General features: G+C 45.1%; 1 protein-coding gene across 2 annotated transcripts in view; it reads right to left on the reverse strand.

The window, feature by feature from the left end:
• Window positions 1-17,283, reverse strand: part of LOC129838949 (protein O-mannosyl-transferase TMTC1-like) — a 106,872-nt gene that overhangs the window by 80,587 nt on the left and 9,002 nt on the right. For both annotated transcript variants that reach the window (XM_055906230.1, XM_055906229.1), the window contains exons 3-4: window positions 13,799-13,872; window positions 13,394-13,576 (exon numbers count right to left, since the gene is read on the reverse strand). In XM_055906230.1, coding sequence (XP_055762205.1) covers window positions 13,394-13,576; window positions 13,799-13,872 — 257 coding nt within the window. The remainder of the gene's footprint in view (window positions 1-13,393; window positions 13,577-13,798; window positions 13,873-17,283) is intronic.

Below are 17,283 nucleotides of genomic sequence, written 5' to 3' on the forward strand. Positions count from 1 at the left end.
CACAATGTTGAGAGGTTGCAGAAAATGTTAAGATAATGATCAACGGTCAAAATGAGTCCTCTGCCTGACCTGGAGAAGTGTCCTGTGACATCTGCACGGGGAAGAGGCCCTGAAGTCTCAGATTTAAAGAGACACAAGCTGATCAATCCTGTGCAGAACCTAGAAGACAGGATGTGTAAGAAGCACAACAGACCTCTAGAGCTGTTCTGTAGGACTGACAAGATGTGTGTGTGTGTGTGTCAGTTCTGCACAGACCACAAGTGTCATGACACTGACCCTCTAGAGGAAGAGCGTGGAGAGAGGAAGGCTCAGCTTAGGAAGACTGAGGCAGAAGAAATTATTTATCAAGATTGATACCATATGTGATCTGATCTGAATAAAACTGCAGAAGGTTCAGGAGATCAAACACTCAGTAGATCTCAGCAAGAGAGAGGCAGAGAGAGAGATATCAGACAGTGTGCAGGTCTTCACTGATCTGGTGCGCTCCATTGAGAGAAGCCAGGCTGAGCTCATTGAGGTGATTGAGGAGAAGCAGAAAGCAGCAGAGAGGCAGGCTGAAGGGCTCATTAAAGAGCTGGAGCAGGAAATCACTGAGCTACAGAGGAGAAGCACTGAACTGGAGCAGCTCACACACTGAGGACCACCTCTACCTCCTACAGAGCTGTCCATCCCTCTGCACCCATCTACACACCAAGGACTGGTCTAGAATCAGTGTTCACAGTGATCTGTATGTGGGGACAGGGAGGAGAGTTGTGTTTCAACTGAAGGATACACTAAATAAAGATATGATGAGTGAAGTGAAGAAGTTGTGTGATGCTGAGTTGAAGAGGATTCAGCAGTATGCAGTGGATGTGACTCTGGACCCTGATACAGCACATCCCTACGTCATCATGTCTGAAGATGGGAAACAAGTGAGATATGAAAAAACATCAATTCATCTTCCTGACAACCCAAAAATGTTTGATTGTTTTGGCAATGTTTTGGGAAAAGAGAGCTTCTCCTCAGGGAGATTTTACTATGAGGTGACTGTCAATGGGAAGACTGACTGGACTTTAGGAGTGGCCAGAGAGTCCATCAACAGGAAGGGGAAATCACACTGACCCATGAGAATGGATACTGGACTGTGTGGCTGAGGAATGGAAATTAGTACATTGCTAACTCTAGCCCCACTGTCCCCCTCTCCCTGAGAGAGAATCCCCAGAAGGTGGGGGTGTTTGTGGATTATGAGGAGGGTCAGGTCTCATATCTACTCTTTCACTGACTGTTGTCACGCCCTGACCATAGAGAGCGATTGTTTCTCTATGGTGTAGTAGGTCAGGGCGGGACTGGGGTGTTCTAGTTTATAATTTCTATGTAGCGTTCTAGTTTTCATATTTCTATGTTGGTGTGCTTGATATGGTTCCCAATTAGAGGCAGCTGGTAATCGTTGTCTCTAATTGGGGATCATATTTAGGTAGCCTTTTTCCACTTGTGTTTTGTGAGTTATTGTATTTTGAGTAAGTGTATGTAGCACCTCTGTAGTCACGGTTCGTTGTTCGTTTATTGTTTATGTTGAGTTTCACTAATAATAAATTATGTGGAACTCAACATTCGCTGCGCCTTGGTCCGTTTCTACAAGGATCGTGACAACTGTACCTTTGCTGAGAAACTCTATCCATACTTTTGCCTGTGGCCTAACTATGGTAGTAAAAACTCTGCCCCTCTGATCATCTCTCCTGTCTATCACACAGACTGATTAACAATGTCACAATATTGCCTACATGCATCGATGAGGAAGGATTTTATTTTTGCAATATTACAGGTAATACGTTTACAAATCATAGATAGTTAAGTAACACCACAATTATGAATATTTACCTGATGTCCTCAATCAAATTAAAATGTAAAACATTCTCTAATCTCTCTGTTTTAACATATAAATACATGCTTTTATTTAATGAAAAGGAAAACATTCAAAGGCAATTTACTTCAATATAAACAGTGATAAAAGTTGCATGACTGATTATTCTTAAGTCCATATATTCTTAAATTTGACACTCCATAGGTTATATGCTAAAGTGGATGATGCATCACTGTGTATATTCAGTGCATTCGGAAGGTATTCAGACCCCTTGACTTTTTCCACATTTTGTTACGTTACAGCCTTATTCTAAAATTGATTAACTTGTTTTTTTCCCGTCATCAATCTACACACAAAACCCCATAATGACAAAGCGAAAACAGGAGATTTTGGAACCAGCAAGACTCTTCCTAGAGCTGGCCGCTCGACCAAACTGAGCAATCGGGATAAAAAGGGGCCTTGGCCAGGGAAGTGACCAAGAACCAGATGGTCATGCTGACAGAGCTCCAGAGTTCCTCTGAAGATGTGAGAACCTTCCAGAAGGACAACCATATCTGCAGCACTCCACCAATCAGGCCTTTATGGTAAAGCGTCCATACGGAAGCCTTTCCTCAGTAAAAGGAACATGACAGCCCACTTGGAGTTTGCCAAAACGTACCTAAGGACTCTCAGACCATGAGAAACAAGATTCTCTGGTCTGATGAAACCAAGATTGAAGTCTTTGGCCTGAATGCCAATTGTCACATCTGGAGGAAACCTGGCACCATTCCTACGGTGAAGCATGGTGGTGGCAGCGTCATGCTGTGGGGATGTTTTTCAGCGGCAGGGACTGGGAGACTAGTCAGGATCGAGGGAAAGATGAATGGAGCAAAGTACAGAGAGATCCTTGATGAAAACCTGCTCAAGAGCACTCAGGACCTCAGACTGGGGTGAAGGTTCACCTTCCAACAAGACAACAACCCTAAGCACCCAACCCTAGGCACACAGCCAGAGCCCGGACTTCGAGCATCTCTGGAGAGACCTGGAAATAGCTGTGCAGTGACGCTCCCCATGCAACCTGACAGAGCTTGAGAGAATCTCCAGAGAAGAGTGGGAGAAACTCCCCAAATACAGGTGTGCCAAGCTTGTAGGGCCATACCCAAGAAGACTAGAGGCTGTAATCGCTACCAAAGGTACTTCAACAGTGTACTGAGTAAAGGGTCTGAATACTTATGTAAATGTGATATCAGATCATTTTTTATAAATGTGCAAAAATGTTTTAAAAAATAAATTAAATTAAAATGTTTTTGCTTTGTCATTATGGGGTACTGTGTGTAGATTGAGGGGGAGGGGGGGGATCATCAATTATAAAATAAAGCTGTAACGTAACAAAATGTGGAAAAAGTCAAGGGGTCGGAATACTTTCCAAATGCACTGTATTTGCAATCAAATAACCCTCTCTACCGGCCTCTCTCAACCTCTTTGTCCCTCTTTTACACTGTCAGTCATCTGTCACAGTAGTTAGCTAGAATTGATGACAATGCCTGAAAAAGAAAATGTGTTGCCTTCAAAATGTTTGGTGGGACAAAACAATCTCTCTACTGCCAGTAAAGAGGTTTACTACACATATTTCATGTCTTTGTGCAACAGTGCATTGGCATTAGGCAGTGGAGGCATGGACACTAAAGATTAGCTGGGTGATGTATCACAGTGTAGAGAACAAATAGCAATACAATACTGTAAACCCTTTGACCACCTGTCACAATGCTTTCCCCTAATGTGGCAAATGTCAAATGTTCAGGTCCATTTAAAAAGCATTAGAGCCAAGTTAGGCTTTGAGTAAAACACACTCAAACTCATACACAAACAGGCATACACATAAACACTCTCTCTCACACACACTATAGCATTAGCCAAAGGTCAGTGAGTACGCTGTTCAAGTCCATCTCCATATTTGACTACAGAAAAACACTTAGCAGATCTCCCAATTAGACCTGCCCTGATGGCCTAAAGAGGCATGTAAGCTACCCAGCAGCACACACACACACACACACACACACACACACACACACACACACACACACACACACACACACACACACACACACACACACACACACACACACACACACACACACACCACACACACACACACGCACACAATTATCTCCAGCGCTCCATTTCATGTTGACAGACATACTCTCTGCAGAGGCTTCTTCGCGTTCTACATATTTCAAAGGGTTCTGTCTGAGCAAACAGAATCTTCAAATGATTTCATCTCAAAAGAACTCACAGAAACATTAAAAAAACATATCTCCAACACACATGTACACAAGGACAAACACACACACAGACTTTAGGGACATATTTTATACTCTTATTTGATCATCATCATCAACACCAACAACAACAACTTTTTTTTTAAAGCACACATAAAAACAGTAAAAACACACCAACAAAATCCCTTTGGATAATTGTACCACATGCACTGACTTCAAAGGTCGTCGCACAGAGAGAGATAATAAATGTCACAATAGAAATTGTGTTGTGTTTCTCTGTCAATTAGAGGTCTCTTTAATAAGAGAACAAGCAAGGCAGGGGGAACCCCTCCTACGGAAAGCCACAGAGATCAAGCCTAACAAGAAACTCAACTGACAGTTCTGGTCCTCCCCTGAAGAATGAGGGACACAGTCACTGCCTCCAATCGAACACACGCTATCATAAATACAGCAGATACACACACGCACACACGCACACTAACTTGCGTTAAGTTGTATAGGTATACAGGTTTACGGAGAGATCTACTCAGAGTTGAACTCTCTGATCAGCCATATGCATTCACTCATACCGTACAACACACACACACACACACACACACACACACACACACACACACACACACACACACACACACACACACACACACACACACACACACACACACACACACACACACACACACTCCTCCGTCACAAACCCCCTCTGGACCCCAGCTCGCTCTGTCTGAATATTTTTAAAGCAGAGGGCCCCAGTCAGAAACACATAACCCTGTGTGATGGGCCCCTCATCTCTCCTAGCTGTCTGTAAACATGCCTGCAGGAGATGACATTATCGGGCAGAGCTAACACAGACCTAATGGATATGGAGAAGGGTTAACTCACAGGGCAGAGACACGTCTCATAAACACTGGCTACGGCTGTGTTTCAAATGGCAGCGTATTAACCATATAGTACACTTCCTGTATATGAACTCAGCAAACAAATAAACGTCCTCTCACTGTCAACTGCGTTTATTTTCAGCAAACTTAACATGTGTAAATATTTGTGTGAACATAAGATTCAACAACTGAGACATAAACTGAACAAGTTCCACAAACATGTGACTAACAGAAATGGAATAATGTATCCCTGAAGAAAGGGGGGTCAAAATCAAAAGTGACAGTCAGTATCTGGTGTGGCCACCAGCTGCATTAAGTACTGCAGTGCATCTCCTCCTCATGGACTGCACCAGATTTGCCAGTTCTTGCTGTGAGATGTTACCCCACTCTTCCACCAAAGCACCTGCAAGTTCCCAGACATTTCTGGGGGGAATGGCCCACGCCTTCACCCTCCGATCCAACAGGTCCCAGACGTGCTCAATGGGATTGAGATCCGGGCTCTTCGCTGGCCGTGGCAGAACAATGACATTCCTGTCTTTCAGGAAATCACGCACAGAACGAGCAGTATGGCTGGTGGCATTGTCATGCTGGAGGGTCATGTCAGGATGAGCCTGCAGGAAGGGTACCACATGAGGGAGGATGTCTTCCCTATAACACACAGCGTTGAGATTGCCTGCAATGACAACAAGCTTAGTCCGATAATGCTGTGACACACCGCCCCAGACCATGACGGACCCTCAACCTCCAAATCGATCCCGATCCAGAGTACAGGCCTCGGTGTAATGCTCATTCCTTCGACGATAAACACGAATCCGACCCTCACCCGTGGTGAGACAAAACCACGACTCGTCAGTGAAGAGCACTTTTTGCCAGTCCTGTCTGGTCCAGAGACGGTGGGTTTGTGCCCATAGACAACGTTGTTGACGGTGATGTCTGGTGAGGACCTGACTTACAACATGCCTACAAGCCCTCAGTCCAGCCTCTCTCAGCCTTTTGCGGACAGTCTGAGCACTGATGGAAGGATTGTGCATTCCTGGTGTAATTCGGGCAGTTGTTGTTGCCATCCTGTACCTGTCCCGCAGGTGTGATGTTCGGATGTACCGATCATGTGCAGGTGTTGTTACACGTGGTCTGCCACTGCGAGGACGGTCAGCTGTCCATCCTGTCTCGCTGTAGTGCTGTCTTAGGCGTCTCACTTTAAGGACATTGGAATTTATTGCCCTGGCCACATCTGCAGTCCTCATGCCTCCTTGCAGCATACCTAAGGCACGTTCACACAGATGAGCAGGGACCCTGGGCATCTTCATTTTGGTGTTTTTCAGAGCCAGTAGAAAGGCCTCTTTAGTGTCATAAGTTTTCATAACTGTGACCTTAATTGCCTACCGTCTGTAATTAGTGTCTTAACGACCGTTCCACAGGTGCATGTTCATGAATTGTTTATGGTTCATTGAACAAGCATGGGAAACAGTGTTTAAACACTTTACAATGAAGACCTGTGAAGTTATTTGGATTCTTACGAATTATCTTTGAAAGACAGGGTCCTGAAAAAGGAACGTTTCTTTTTTTGCTGAGTTTAGTACTCTGCTTATAGTGAATATGGTTATAGTGGTCAAGCACTTTTAGTGATCAATTTCTCCTCCCTGAAAGAGGAGTTCTCAGTATTTCCATATGCAGGGCACTTTTAAACAAGGCATATACAGCACATAAGGTTGCTTGGAATAAGAGCATGCCGTGTGATTAATGTACTGCAACTGTAGTGTAAAATACTGTGCTCTCTACTGAGACAGCAAGCGGTTAAAACATCTGTACTCCCATCCGATTGGCTGCTCTCCAGCTGCGTGGGCTGACGATAAACGGGTGCCAAACAAATTAGGCAGGAGAGAAAAAATAAGCTCACCACAACAAAAATCACCAGAGATCTTTTTGATGAGACATTTACTAAATAATCTCCCAATTAGTGTTCAGGCCCCTGGCCTGTGTGTGTGTGTGGGGGGGGGGGGGCCCTGGCCCATGTGTTGGGTCCCTGGGGCTAATTGAATGACAATTCATCCATCTAAAAACAGGCCTTCACACTCCCTTCTCTCTTCTCACTCACTCTTTTCCGTCACTCTCTGTTCCTCCTCTCTGTTGCATGCTCCCTTTAATTTCTTTCTTTCATTCGCCCCTCATTCTCTTTCTCTCCCTCCATTGTCACGTTGGCTTGTTTAATCACAGTTCCGAACCGCTTATCACCAGAGTATGTGAACGGAACTGGAGCGGAGCAAAGAGTGCCCAATTTGACTGTGAACGAGATTCCCAAAGGCTGGAGGGTCGGCCTAGTCGCCCGCTCCAATTTCGCTACACTTGTGCTCCAGTAGCGCTCACTTCATGAACTCAGGTCATGCCCGGCCCGGCATGCATTTGTAGTCTACTTGTGTGCTGCTAAAGCCCCTTGCTTTAACTACTGTCATGGAGTTCACTAAATATTGTCATAAAGAAACTGACAAAGCACACAGGTGCAAAATCAAGGTGACTTACAAAGATGAGGACCAAGAGCAAGAGAGGGAGTGTGGTGATGTAACTAAATAATCATTGTGGAATCTGAAAGGACACATACCCTGAAAGCATGATGGTCTGCTTACTACATGCACATGCTAACAGAAAGGAACGAGGTGGGTAGCTAATTAAGTGTGTCATTGTAGCAAATGATTTACAAACTAAAAATCAGATCTCTTAAAGGTTTTGTTCATTTTTGCTCTATTATCTCTATACAATAGGCCATAATTGATTTTGGCCCAATAGGCCTGGCATATGCTCACTTTCAAGGAGCTTTCCGTTTTGATTTGTTTATTTTGCCTAAAAACCATTTGGCCTACCTATAGAAAAGTTTAAAAACAACTCTGCATGTCCGCCCAGCCTGGCAAGAGTGGCCAAAAGGGTGTTTAGCATCCCCAGTGGCTCTGCAAGCGGGTAGAGGATTGTCTCTGCTGCTGACCTGTTCTCCAGGCACCATCGCAAGCTGGTTAAACTCGTATTTCTAAAATAAATTCAAAGACACTGTAGACTGAGCCTAATAAGACATTTTTCGTTTAACTTGGATTTAAATTCTAAGTTACAGCCTATATGCGGAATTTATAGACTTGAATGATTTAATATACAAAATGTTGTTTAAATGCAGAGTGCTTTATGTCCCTACCAGCCTATTGTGTCACACTCGCAAATTCTTCACAATGTTTTTCTTTGTAGGTTATAGCCTTGATATAATATAGCCAAAATAATTCATTTTCGTTTGTTCTTAGGCTCTCTGTCTGGCTCCTGACCTATTTAGAGTGTTATATGCTGTTTAATATGACATGTAGCCTATTTGAAATGATGAGGGCTTCTTACATTCCCCTTTTCATGTTTATTAAAGTACTTTTCATTCCAATCATATGGTTTGGTTTCAATACTTCACAACCAAATTGTAGGTCCAAGTAGTCACTAAAACAGATAGGTGTTGGTTAAATTGGGATTTTAATGAATGAAGCTAATTTGTGGTATCAGTTTTTTTTCTTCCTGTGAGCGTGGAGCGGTTTTTAGCGGTTGGAAAGGATGTGGAGTGCCGGAGCAAGCATCGCTTTGTGAGCGACAGGATTTCGCACCGCTCAACACCGTGCACATACCCTGCTTATCAGTGACAGGTCTCCAAACAGGCCAGAGAGCTGTGGCCCAAGGGCTCTCATTACAGATAGTTGACTGTGCGCACACACACACACACACACAGAAACATTACACAGTGTACACACAGGCTCACAAACTAAGTCCTTCCCTCTTGCTCTCTATTTTCCCTCCCTCAGTTCCATCAGTTAGTCCAGCCTATAGATACATTAACAGCTGATTGTGTTTAATTAAGGCCCAAATTAAATCAGCATCTATTAAATCTTTCCAGCATATCAAAGAGCCAGGCGTGGGGAAAGATTTAACGCACCCCCAACATATCACTAACCTATCTCCAACGCATATCTAATGCATGTTGACAGCTACTGCAGTCCAGAACAAAGGGCGACCGGAGGGAAGAGTGGGAGAGGGGGAAAAGAGAAAAAGAGATATGGAGGGGGTGGAAAGAGATGGGGAGAAAGAGTGAAAGAGCATAAGAGAGAGAGAGAAAGGTAGAGAGAAGGAGAGAGGAAGTGGGGGTTTGGCTGGAAATGCTATTGGATCTTCCTCGCTGAATTCCTGAGACGATCCGTATTTCCTGTTCCTTGGCACCAGTATCAAAGACAGTACAGTGAGACGAGAGGCCGGAAAAGAGTATGTTTTCACTGAATACCCTCTCCCTCTCCTCATCCTCTCTCTATGCCTTCATACACATACTCTGTCTCTCCCTCTAACAGGGCCTGTGGAGCTCATATACTCTCTGTCTCTCCCTCTAACAGGGCCTGTGGAGCTCATATACTCTCTGTCTCTCCCTCTAACAGGGCCTGTGGAGCTCGCATTCCCTCTGTCTCTCCCTCTAACAGGGCCTGTGGAGCTCATATACTCTCTGTCTCTCCCTCTAACAGGGCCTGTGGAGCTCATATACTCTCTGTCTCTCCCTCTAACAGGGCCTGTGGAGCTCATATACTCTCTGTCTCTCCCTCTAACAGGGCCTGTGGAGCTCATATACTCTCTGTCTCTCCCTCTAACAGGGCCTGTGGAGCTTGCATTCCCTCTGTCTCTCCCTCTAACAGGGCCTGTGGAGCTCATATACTCTCTGTCTCTCCCTCTAACAGGGCCTGTGGAGCTCATATACTCTCTGTCTCTCCCTCTAACAGGGCCTGTGGAGCTTGCATTCCCTCTGTCTCTCCCTCTAACCGGGCCTGTGGAGCTTGCATTCCCTCTGTCTCTCCCTCTAACAGGGCCTGTGGAGCTTGCATTCCCTCTGTCTCTCCCTCTAACAGGGCCTGTGGAGCTCACAGCAGACACATACAACTCTTTTCTGTTCCATCCCTTTCTGCTGGGTTCGTTCACACACACACACACACACACACACACACACACACACACACACACACACACACACACACACACACACACACACACACACACACACACACACACACACACACACACACACACACACTCCGAGGTCTCCCCACCGCAGGCCCCATGGCAGATCAGCTTTCAGAGAAGAAATATGATGTGCGTGCGGTCAAATTAGAGATTCCTTCTTCTGCACTAACACACACGCCATCCCTCAGAGAGAGTTCCTGTCACCACTGGCTGAGACACAGATAGGGCGCTGGGCTTGTCTTTGGAGCTTTAACATACTGCAAAGGATTACACAAAAACACAAACACATGAACACACACACACACAAACATTATTATTTCACATTTGTCTCTTACCCTCTCCCCCACACCAATTCATCTCTCCCTCCTTCCCCTCTCATTCTATCTCCATTCATCTCTCCATCGTGTTGTGATGTCATAGCCACACCCCAGAGATGATGGTGAGGTCAACAAAACAAAGGAGATGATTGTGGACTTCAGGAAACAGCAGAGGGAGCACCCCCCTATACACATCGACGGGACAGTAATGGAGAAGGTGGAAAGTTTTAAGTTCCTCGGTGTACACATCACGGACAAACTGAATTGGTCCACAGACAGCGTGGTGAAGTAGACGCAACAGCGTCTCTTCAACCTCAGGAGGCTGAAGAAATTTGGCTTGTCTCCAAAAGCACTCACAAACTTCTACAGATGCACAATCGAGAGCATCCTGTCGGGCTGTATCACCGCCTGGTACGGCAACTGCTCCGCCCACAACCGTAAGGCTCTCCAGAGGGTAGTGAGGTCTGCACAACGCATCACCGGGGGCAAACTACCTGCCCTCCAGGACACCTACACCACCCGATGTCACAGGAAGGCCATAAAGATCATCAAGGACAACAACCACCCGAGCCACTGCCTGTTCACCCCGCTATCATCCAGAAGGCGAGGTCAGTACAGGTGCATCAAAGCAGGGACCGAGAGACTGAAAAACAGCTTCTATTTCAAGGCCATCAGACTGTTAAACAGCCACCACTAACATTTAGTGGCCGCTGCCAACATACTGACTCAACTCCAGCCACTTTAATAATGGGAATTGATGGAAATTATGTAAAAATGTATCACTGTCCACTTTAAACAATGCCACTTAATATAATGTTTACATATCCTACATTACTCATCTCATATGTATATGTATATACTGTACTCTATATCATCTACTGCATCTTGCCATCTTTATGTAATACATGTATCACTAGCCACTTTAAACTATGCCCTTTTATGTTTACATACCCTACATTACTCATCTCATATGTATAGACTGTACACTATACCATCTCCTGCATCTTGCCTATGCCGTTCTGTACCATCACTCATTCATATATCTTTATGTACATATTCTTTTCCCTTTACACTTGTGTGTATAAGGTAATAGTTGTGGAATTGCTAGGTTAGATTACTTGTTGGTTATTACTGCATTGTCGGAACTAGAAGCACAAGCATTTAGCTACACTCGCATTAACATCTGCTAACCATGTGTATGTGACAAATAAAATTTGATTTGATTTGGTTGGTGTGTGGTGAGTAGCAGATGCTACTAGTGATGATGTTGGTCTGGAGGGGATGAGAGAGAGTCCAAGCCCAGCATCAGTGCTTGGTTTGGGGTATGACTCAAGGCTGCAGTGCTGGTGGTTGGAGGTATGGAGCTCCACACATGAAAGAGGGGACGAAGAGAAGACTGTGGGCCAGGAGCAGTTTTGGTGACTGAGGACAGGGAGCAGAGATCAGGGTTGTGGCCCAGACATGGTGCCTGATTGTGGACATAACTCTGGGTGTTCTCTGGTGGCTGGAGGGAATTGAAGTTGTATGTGCAGTTAGTGTGTGTTTTCTGGCTGGAGACGCAGAGGCATGTTGCTGTGCCATGTAAACACACAGCCAGGCCTGGCAGCTGGCCAACACGGCTGTTCGGGTGTGTGTGTATGTGTGTGTGTGTGTGTGTGTGTGTGTGTGTGTGTGTGTGTGTGTGTGTGTGTGTGTGTGTGTGTGTGTGTGTGTGTGTGTGTGTGTGTGTGTGTGTGTGTGTGTGTGTGTGTGTGTGTGTGTGGGTGTGTGTGTGTGTGTGTGGGTGTTGGGAATAGAACAATAAAACAAGTAAAACACAAAAACATTAAACAAGCAACAACCCTGTACTGTAACTTAGCAACAGAACAGTGTCTTAAAGCTATAGGAGTCAACATTGAAGTCACCACTAACTATTTAGCAGGCAGCTTTAGTCCAGAGCAGCAGAGAGAAAAAGCAAAGCCACGAGTAAGTAGCAGCAGTAGTGCTATACACCATTCATCAGCCCACAGTAGGGGTTAGTGGTGCACTCATTCACTATCACACCAGTACAGCTGTAGTAATACTACAACAATACTGAAGGCTATTACAGAGGCTTAGCAGTGAGTCTCTATGAGAGGCCTGTAGTCCAGGGCTGTCTGTCAGCGTTAGCACTCTCTCACACACACACACACACAGTTTGAGCTCTCCACTGTCATATTAAGAGGTGTCCATCCAGAGGAAGACATAAACAAGACACAGGACATGGCTTAGAGAGACACGATGCCAAGAGTAGATTTCTGGCAGGACGTGGTGTGATGAGCGAACACAAAGAAAAACATCCAACTACTAAGGGACACATTTACACACAGAGACACACATGGATAGTGACGCACACACACCCAGACACACTCAAGTCCCACAGCCATACGACTCAATGACAGATGCCTGGGGCAGTTACCCTAACATAACCCCCTAATACAAACACACACGTCCCCCGTCACTGTTAAATCCTTTAATGTGTTATCAGAGGCCAGCCCACTGAACACAGGCTAATTCCAGCATATTCCAACACTGCATGGGGTGGAGGCCCCCAAAACATCAGGACCTGGCTTTGGCAGGGTGGACTACACACACACACACACAGACACACACTCAGTCTATGTAGCAGTAGTTTTCACCCGTCTCTCCCTTCGTCTGATCCATGACATTCCCATACCAACATTTGGCCTGTTACTGTACACACGTGTTATTCTGTCTGTATAGATGGCTGATCCACCAACTTAACTGGCTGGTCCAACCGTGCTTTTAGGAGAACAGTCAACAGTTAGGAGAGAATAACAGGAACCCTGGTCTGTAGGAATACTGAAATGACCTGGGTATGAGGGTGCACACACACAAACACACACACAAAGATGTGTTTCTTTACAACACACACATACAGCTAATTACATATAACCAGCTCATGCACACAAGCCGACAACAGTGACAAAGGGCTTCTTAGGCAATCAAGCCGTCTTAACACACCCACTCACAGACACACACACTCACAGACACACACAGACACACACAGACACACACACACACACACAGACACACACACAGAGGACTTACAAGAGGAGGGGCTTGCGGCAGAGCACCAGAGCGTCGTAGAGCACACACACCCCGAAGACGGTGATGCCCGTCTCCTTGACCAGCATGGCACAGGTACCCAGCAGCAGACTGGCACCCAGCGCCCACACAGACACCGTGGAGGGCAGAGAGTCTGCAGAACCAGAACCACACACACCCACACTCCTGGGGAGAGAGAGGAGGGGGAGGAGTGGGAGGAGGGGGAGGAGGGAGTGCTATTAAGTAAAGAGAAAATGATGCCCACAGTGCAAAAAAAACTACACAATCCACCGCCCAGAGTAGTGACAGAGAGAGAGAGAGAGAGAGAGAGAGAGAGAGAGAGAGAGAGAGAGAGAGAGAGAGAGAGAGAGAGAGAGAGAGAGAGAGAGAGAGTTAGGGTTTTCTTACCTAATATAGGAGAGAAAGGCCAGGAGGAACAGCATGCAGGCCAAGACATCTGCCCTGCCCACGATACCAGACACCTGAAACATACACACACAGAGTTGACATTAGTCCTGCGGCTCAGGTGACCCGGACAACCTGTAGACTAGCGACAGAGTAGAGTGGGTGTCCATAGGTAAGTCTATGATGTTGCTAGGTTACACTGAGACACATAACTCTGTTACATAGCACTGTGTTATGGTACAGTCTGTCAGCAGAAGTCCAGAGACAGTTCAGGGCAGGTTGGAGATGAGACAGTGATATCTGTATATTTACCACAAAGTGCCCTGATGTCTGAGTCTCTTCTCCAAGAGAGAGACCTAGTTAGGTGGCAATACTTAAAGTGGGATATGTTAGCTGGTGATATGTTAAGTTGTGTTACAGTTCTGTTTGGGTCTGGGGTACATTATGTTCCAGTGAGGTCTGCAGTTTGTAAGTCTCTGCTGCAGTGAGGTAGTTAGTCAGACTGGATGAGCCCACTGACATGTCCAACTGGGACTGAGATAAAAAAAACACAGACAGAGACAGAGAAATAGAGCGAGAGAGAAAGACAGAGACAGAGAGAACGAGAGCGACAGAGACAGAGAGAACGAGAGCGACAGAGAGAGCGACAGAGACAGAGAGAGCGACAGAGACAGAGAGGGCGACAGAGACAGAGAGAGCGACAGAGAGAGCGACAGACACAGAGAGAGAGAGACAGAGAGAGAAAAAGTCATACTCAGAGATGAACAGGGTCGGATAGGAACTGTGAGATCATAAATCTCAAAACCTCCAGGATAGGAAGACGGGGGGATGGAGAGAGGGAGGGGTAAGGAGGAGAGAGGAGCGGGATAGCAATAGATGAGGAGGACAGGAATGAGTAGATTGATTGCCACCCTCCAGAGAGTCTGTAAATATAACAGTCGGTCCCAGAACCTTTTAATCAAACTGGCAAAACAGCCAACCTCTGTCACTGTGTGTGTGTGTGTGTGTGTGTGTGTGTGTGTGTGTGTGTGTGTGTGTGTGTGTGGGTGTGGGTGTGGGTGTGTGTGTGTGTGTGTGTGTGTGTGTGTGTGTGTGTGTGTGTGTGTGTGTGTGTGTGTGTGTGAGGGTACAGGGACCTCGATTCGGTTCGCACTGTGAATCCAAATTAATACATACAAGATATATTTTAAAAACACTAGGCTAACACTGCATTTCAGGCCTCTTGCGTAAATCTGAGCTAAAAAAAAAAACGAAATTTCAGGCTAAACGAAAACTACAGCCTATGTGCACGTTGCAATCCCTATAACAGCCCGGAACTAGTTTTGTGTGATGGCGAGTGATGGAGTCGTTAAATCAGGATACTCTATCATCATTTAAATCTCCAGTTTGGGAACATTAGGGCTCCCCAGTAGATTAGAACGGCGATGGAGAGAGAGAGAGAGTATGTCACCACCGCTCAACGAGAATAGCCTATGCAGCTGCCAACACACTTCGCCCTCTCGCCCCCATTTCAGAAAACAGGTAGTATCCGCTCTATATGAGCAAGCTAAAGCCAAAATTGTCAATGAATTGGCCAATGACCCTGTGTTGTACTTACTACAGATGGATGGACCTCCAGGCCTACAGAGAGATACTTAACAGTCGGCAGGTTTCCATTGGCCCAGATTTATTCGACAGAAGCAGTGACATTGCGACACGTGTAATGGAAACAGCCGATATAGGAGACATTTTCAAAAGATCGACAACATTTTTATCCATTTGACAAGGGTGGATTTTTATTTTGTCGAACTTTCTTTGTGACAAAATGATGGATTTTATTTTTTTATATATAAATTATGATTGGCGAATACTTTTGAAGGTACGCGTAAGCTCATCACGTAACTATAAGCTCCACTCTACATTAAATTATATTTTTTTCCAACTATTAAAAAAAAAAACATTTGTCATGGATTATCCTGATTTTGAAGAATGCCAGAATTGCTTTTCTGGTTGACTGGCAAGTTTCACCATCCATTTATTTCAGATGTACAGTAATGCATGTTTCCCAATGGCACGGACCATGTTGGCACAGGATAATTATTAGAACATGGCTAATATTAGTAAATGATTGCATTCTATACATGCTGGCTTTCTTCAGGCTATACCGGAGACATGAAACATATGGGAGGGAATACAGTCTGTCACCAGTTTATTCAATTTGACTTAATGGGTCACGAAAACACTTCAACCACAAACATGTTATTCAACATTGTAGGTTTTTCCCAAAAAGTTTTTGGTTTGTTTGTTGCTGTGGCATCTTTGTGTCCAGCTGTTTTTAAATCGACACAAGATCGTTCAAATGGAAACGCACCCTAGCAGGCAATAGTCGCGTCTATTTTCTATGCAAACGTTCTAAACTTCAAAGAAACACGAAATAACTGGACAAGTTAATCGAAACATAGCTAGTGAGAGCCAGGTGTGGGAAATGAGAAGTAGACACGCCTCCTTTATGAGTCACACAAGAGCGCATATTTTTATTTTGGTATGAAGATATTATAGCATAATATGTCTGAGCCATGTTTACATATTCATTTCACATGCATATTGCACTTATTTGAGTGTTGTTGTTGAGTAATCATCGGTTTGTATTTAAGAAAATACAAGGTGTTGGTATTATTCCTGATGGTGCTCTCATTAAGCATTATTTGACTCATGGTCATATATGGAATCAGGAATACAAACACTTTGTATTTTTCTAAATAAACAAAAATGAACTACAGTAACTGTTGGCATTTCCTTTTCCTGCTGTAGAAGGTCATCAGTAAAGCAGGGGGAGGAGCCCAGTATCTTATATATTTCATTCATGAGGAAGAAGACAAGAGTCTTCCACCCTGTCCTCGCTCTTCTCCCTCTTCTCTCCCACCCCCTCATCCAATTGCCCTTCATCCTTCACCTCTGTTCTTTCTCTCCTTTCATCTTCCTCCATCCATCCCTGCCTCACACTGTGACTGAAGGTGACTCAGCAGTGTCATCTCGGTACACACACCACACATTCTTTAATAGTATATCTCTACTCAAAAACACTCCCAGCCTTAACACTCACTTAAAATATCTAAATCCGACCTTTAATGTCCTACCCCATGGAGTACCAGCTGTGTGTATGCGCATGCAGTGAGAAACACACATTCTAGAACATTCTGAGCCACACCCTTCTAGGGCTGCAGCTGTTTCTAATAGAATGTGCTTTAGAGACACACCCTGCCCCCTGGAATTGTCTAATGGGACATTTGGTACTGATTTACTGTGTTTTCTCTCTCTCACTCTCCCTCTCTCTCTCTCGCTCTCTCTCTCTCTCTCTCTCTGTCTCTCTCTGTCTCTCTCTGTCTCTCTCTGTCTCTCTCTCTCTCTGTCTCTCTCTCTCTCGCTCTCTCTCTCTCTCTCTCTCTCTCTCTGTCTCTCTCTGTCTCTCTCTGTCTCTCTCTCTCTCTGTCTCTCTCTGTCTCTCTCTC

Source organism: Salvelinus fontinalis, chromosome 39 (genome assembly GCF_029448725.1).
Source record: "Salvelinus fontinalis isolate EN_2023a chromosome 39, ASM2944872v1, whole genome shotgun sequence".
In the NCBI taxonomy this organism is placed as follows: domain Eukaryota; kingdom Metazoa; phylum Chordata; class Actinopteri; order Salmoniformes; family Salmonidae; genus Salvelinus; species Salvelinus fontinalis.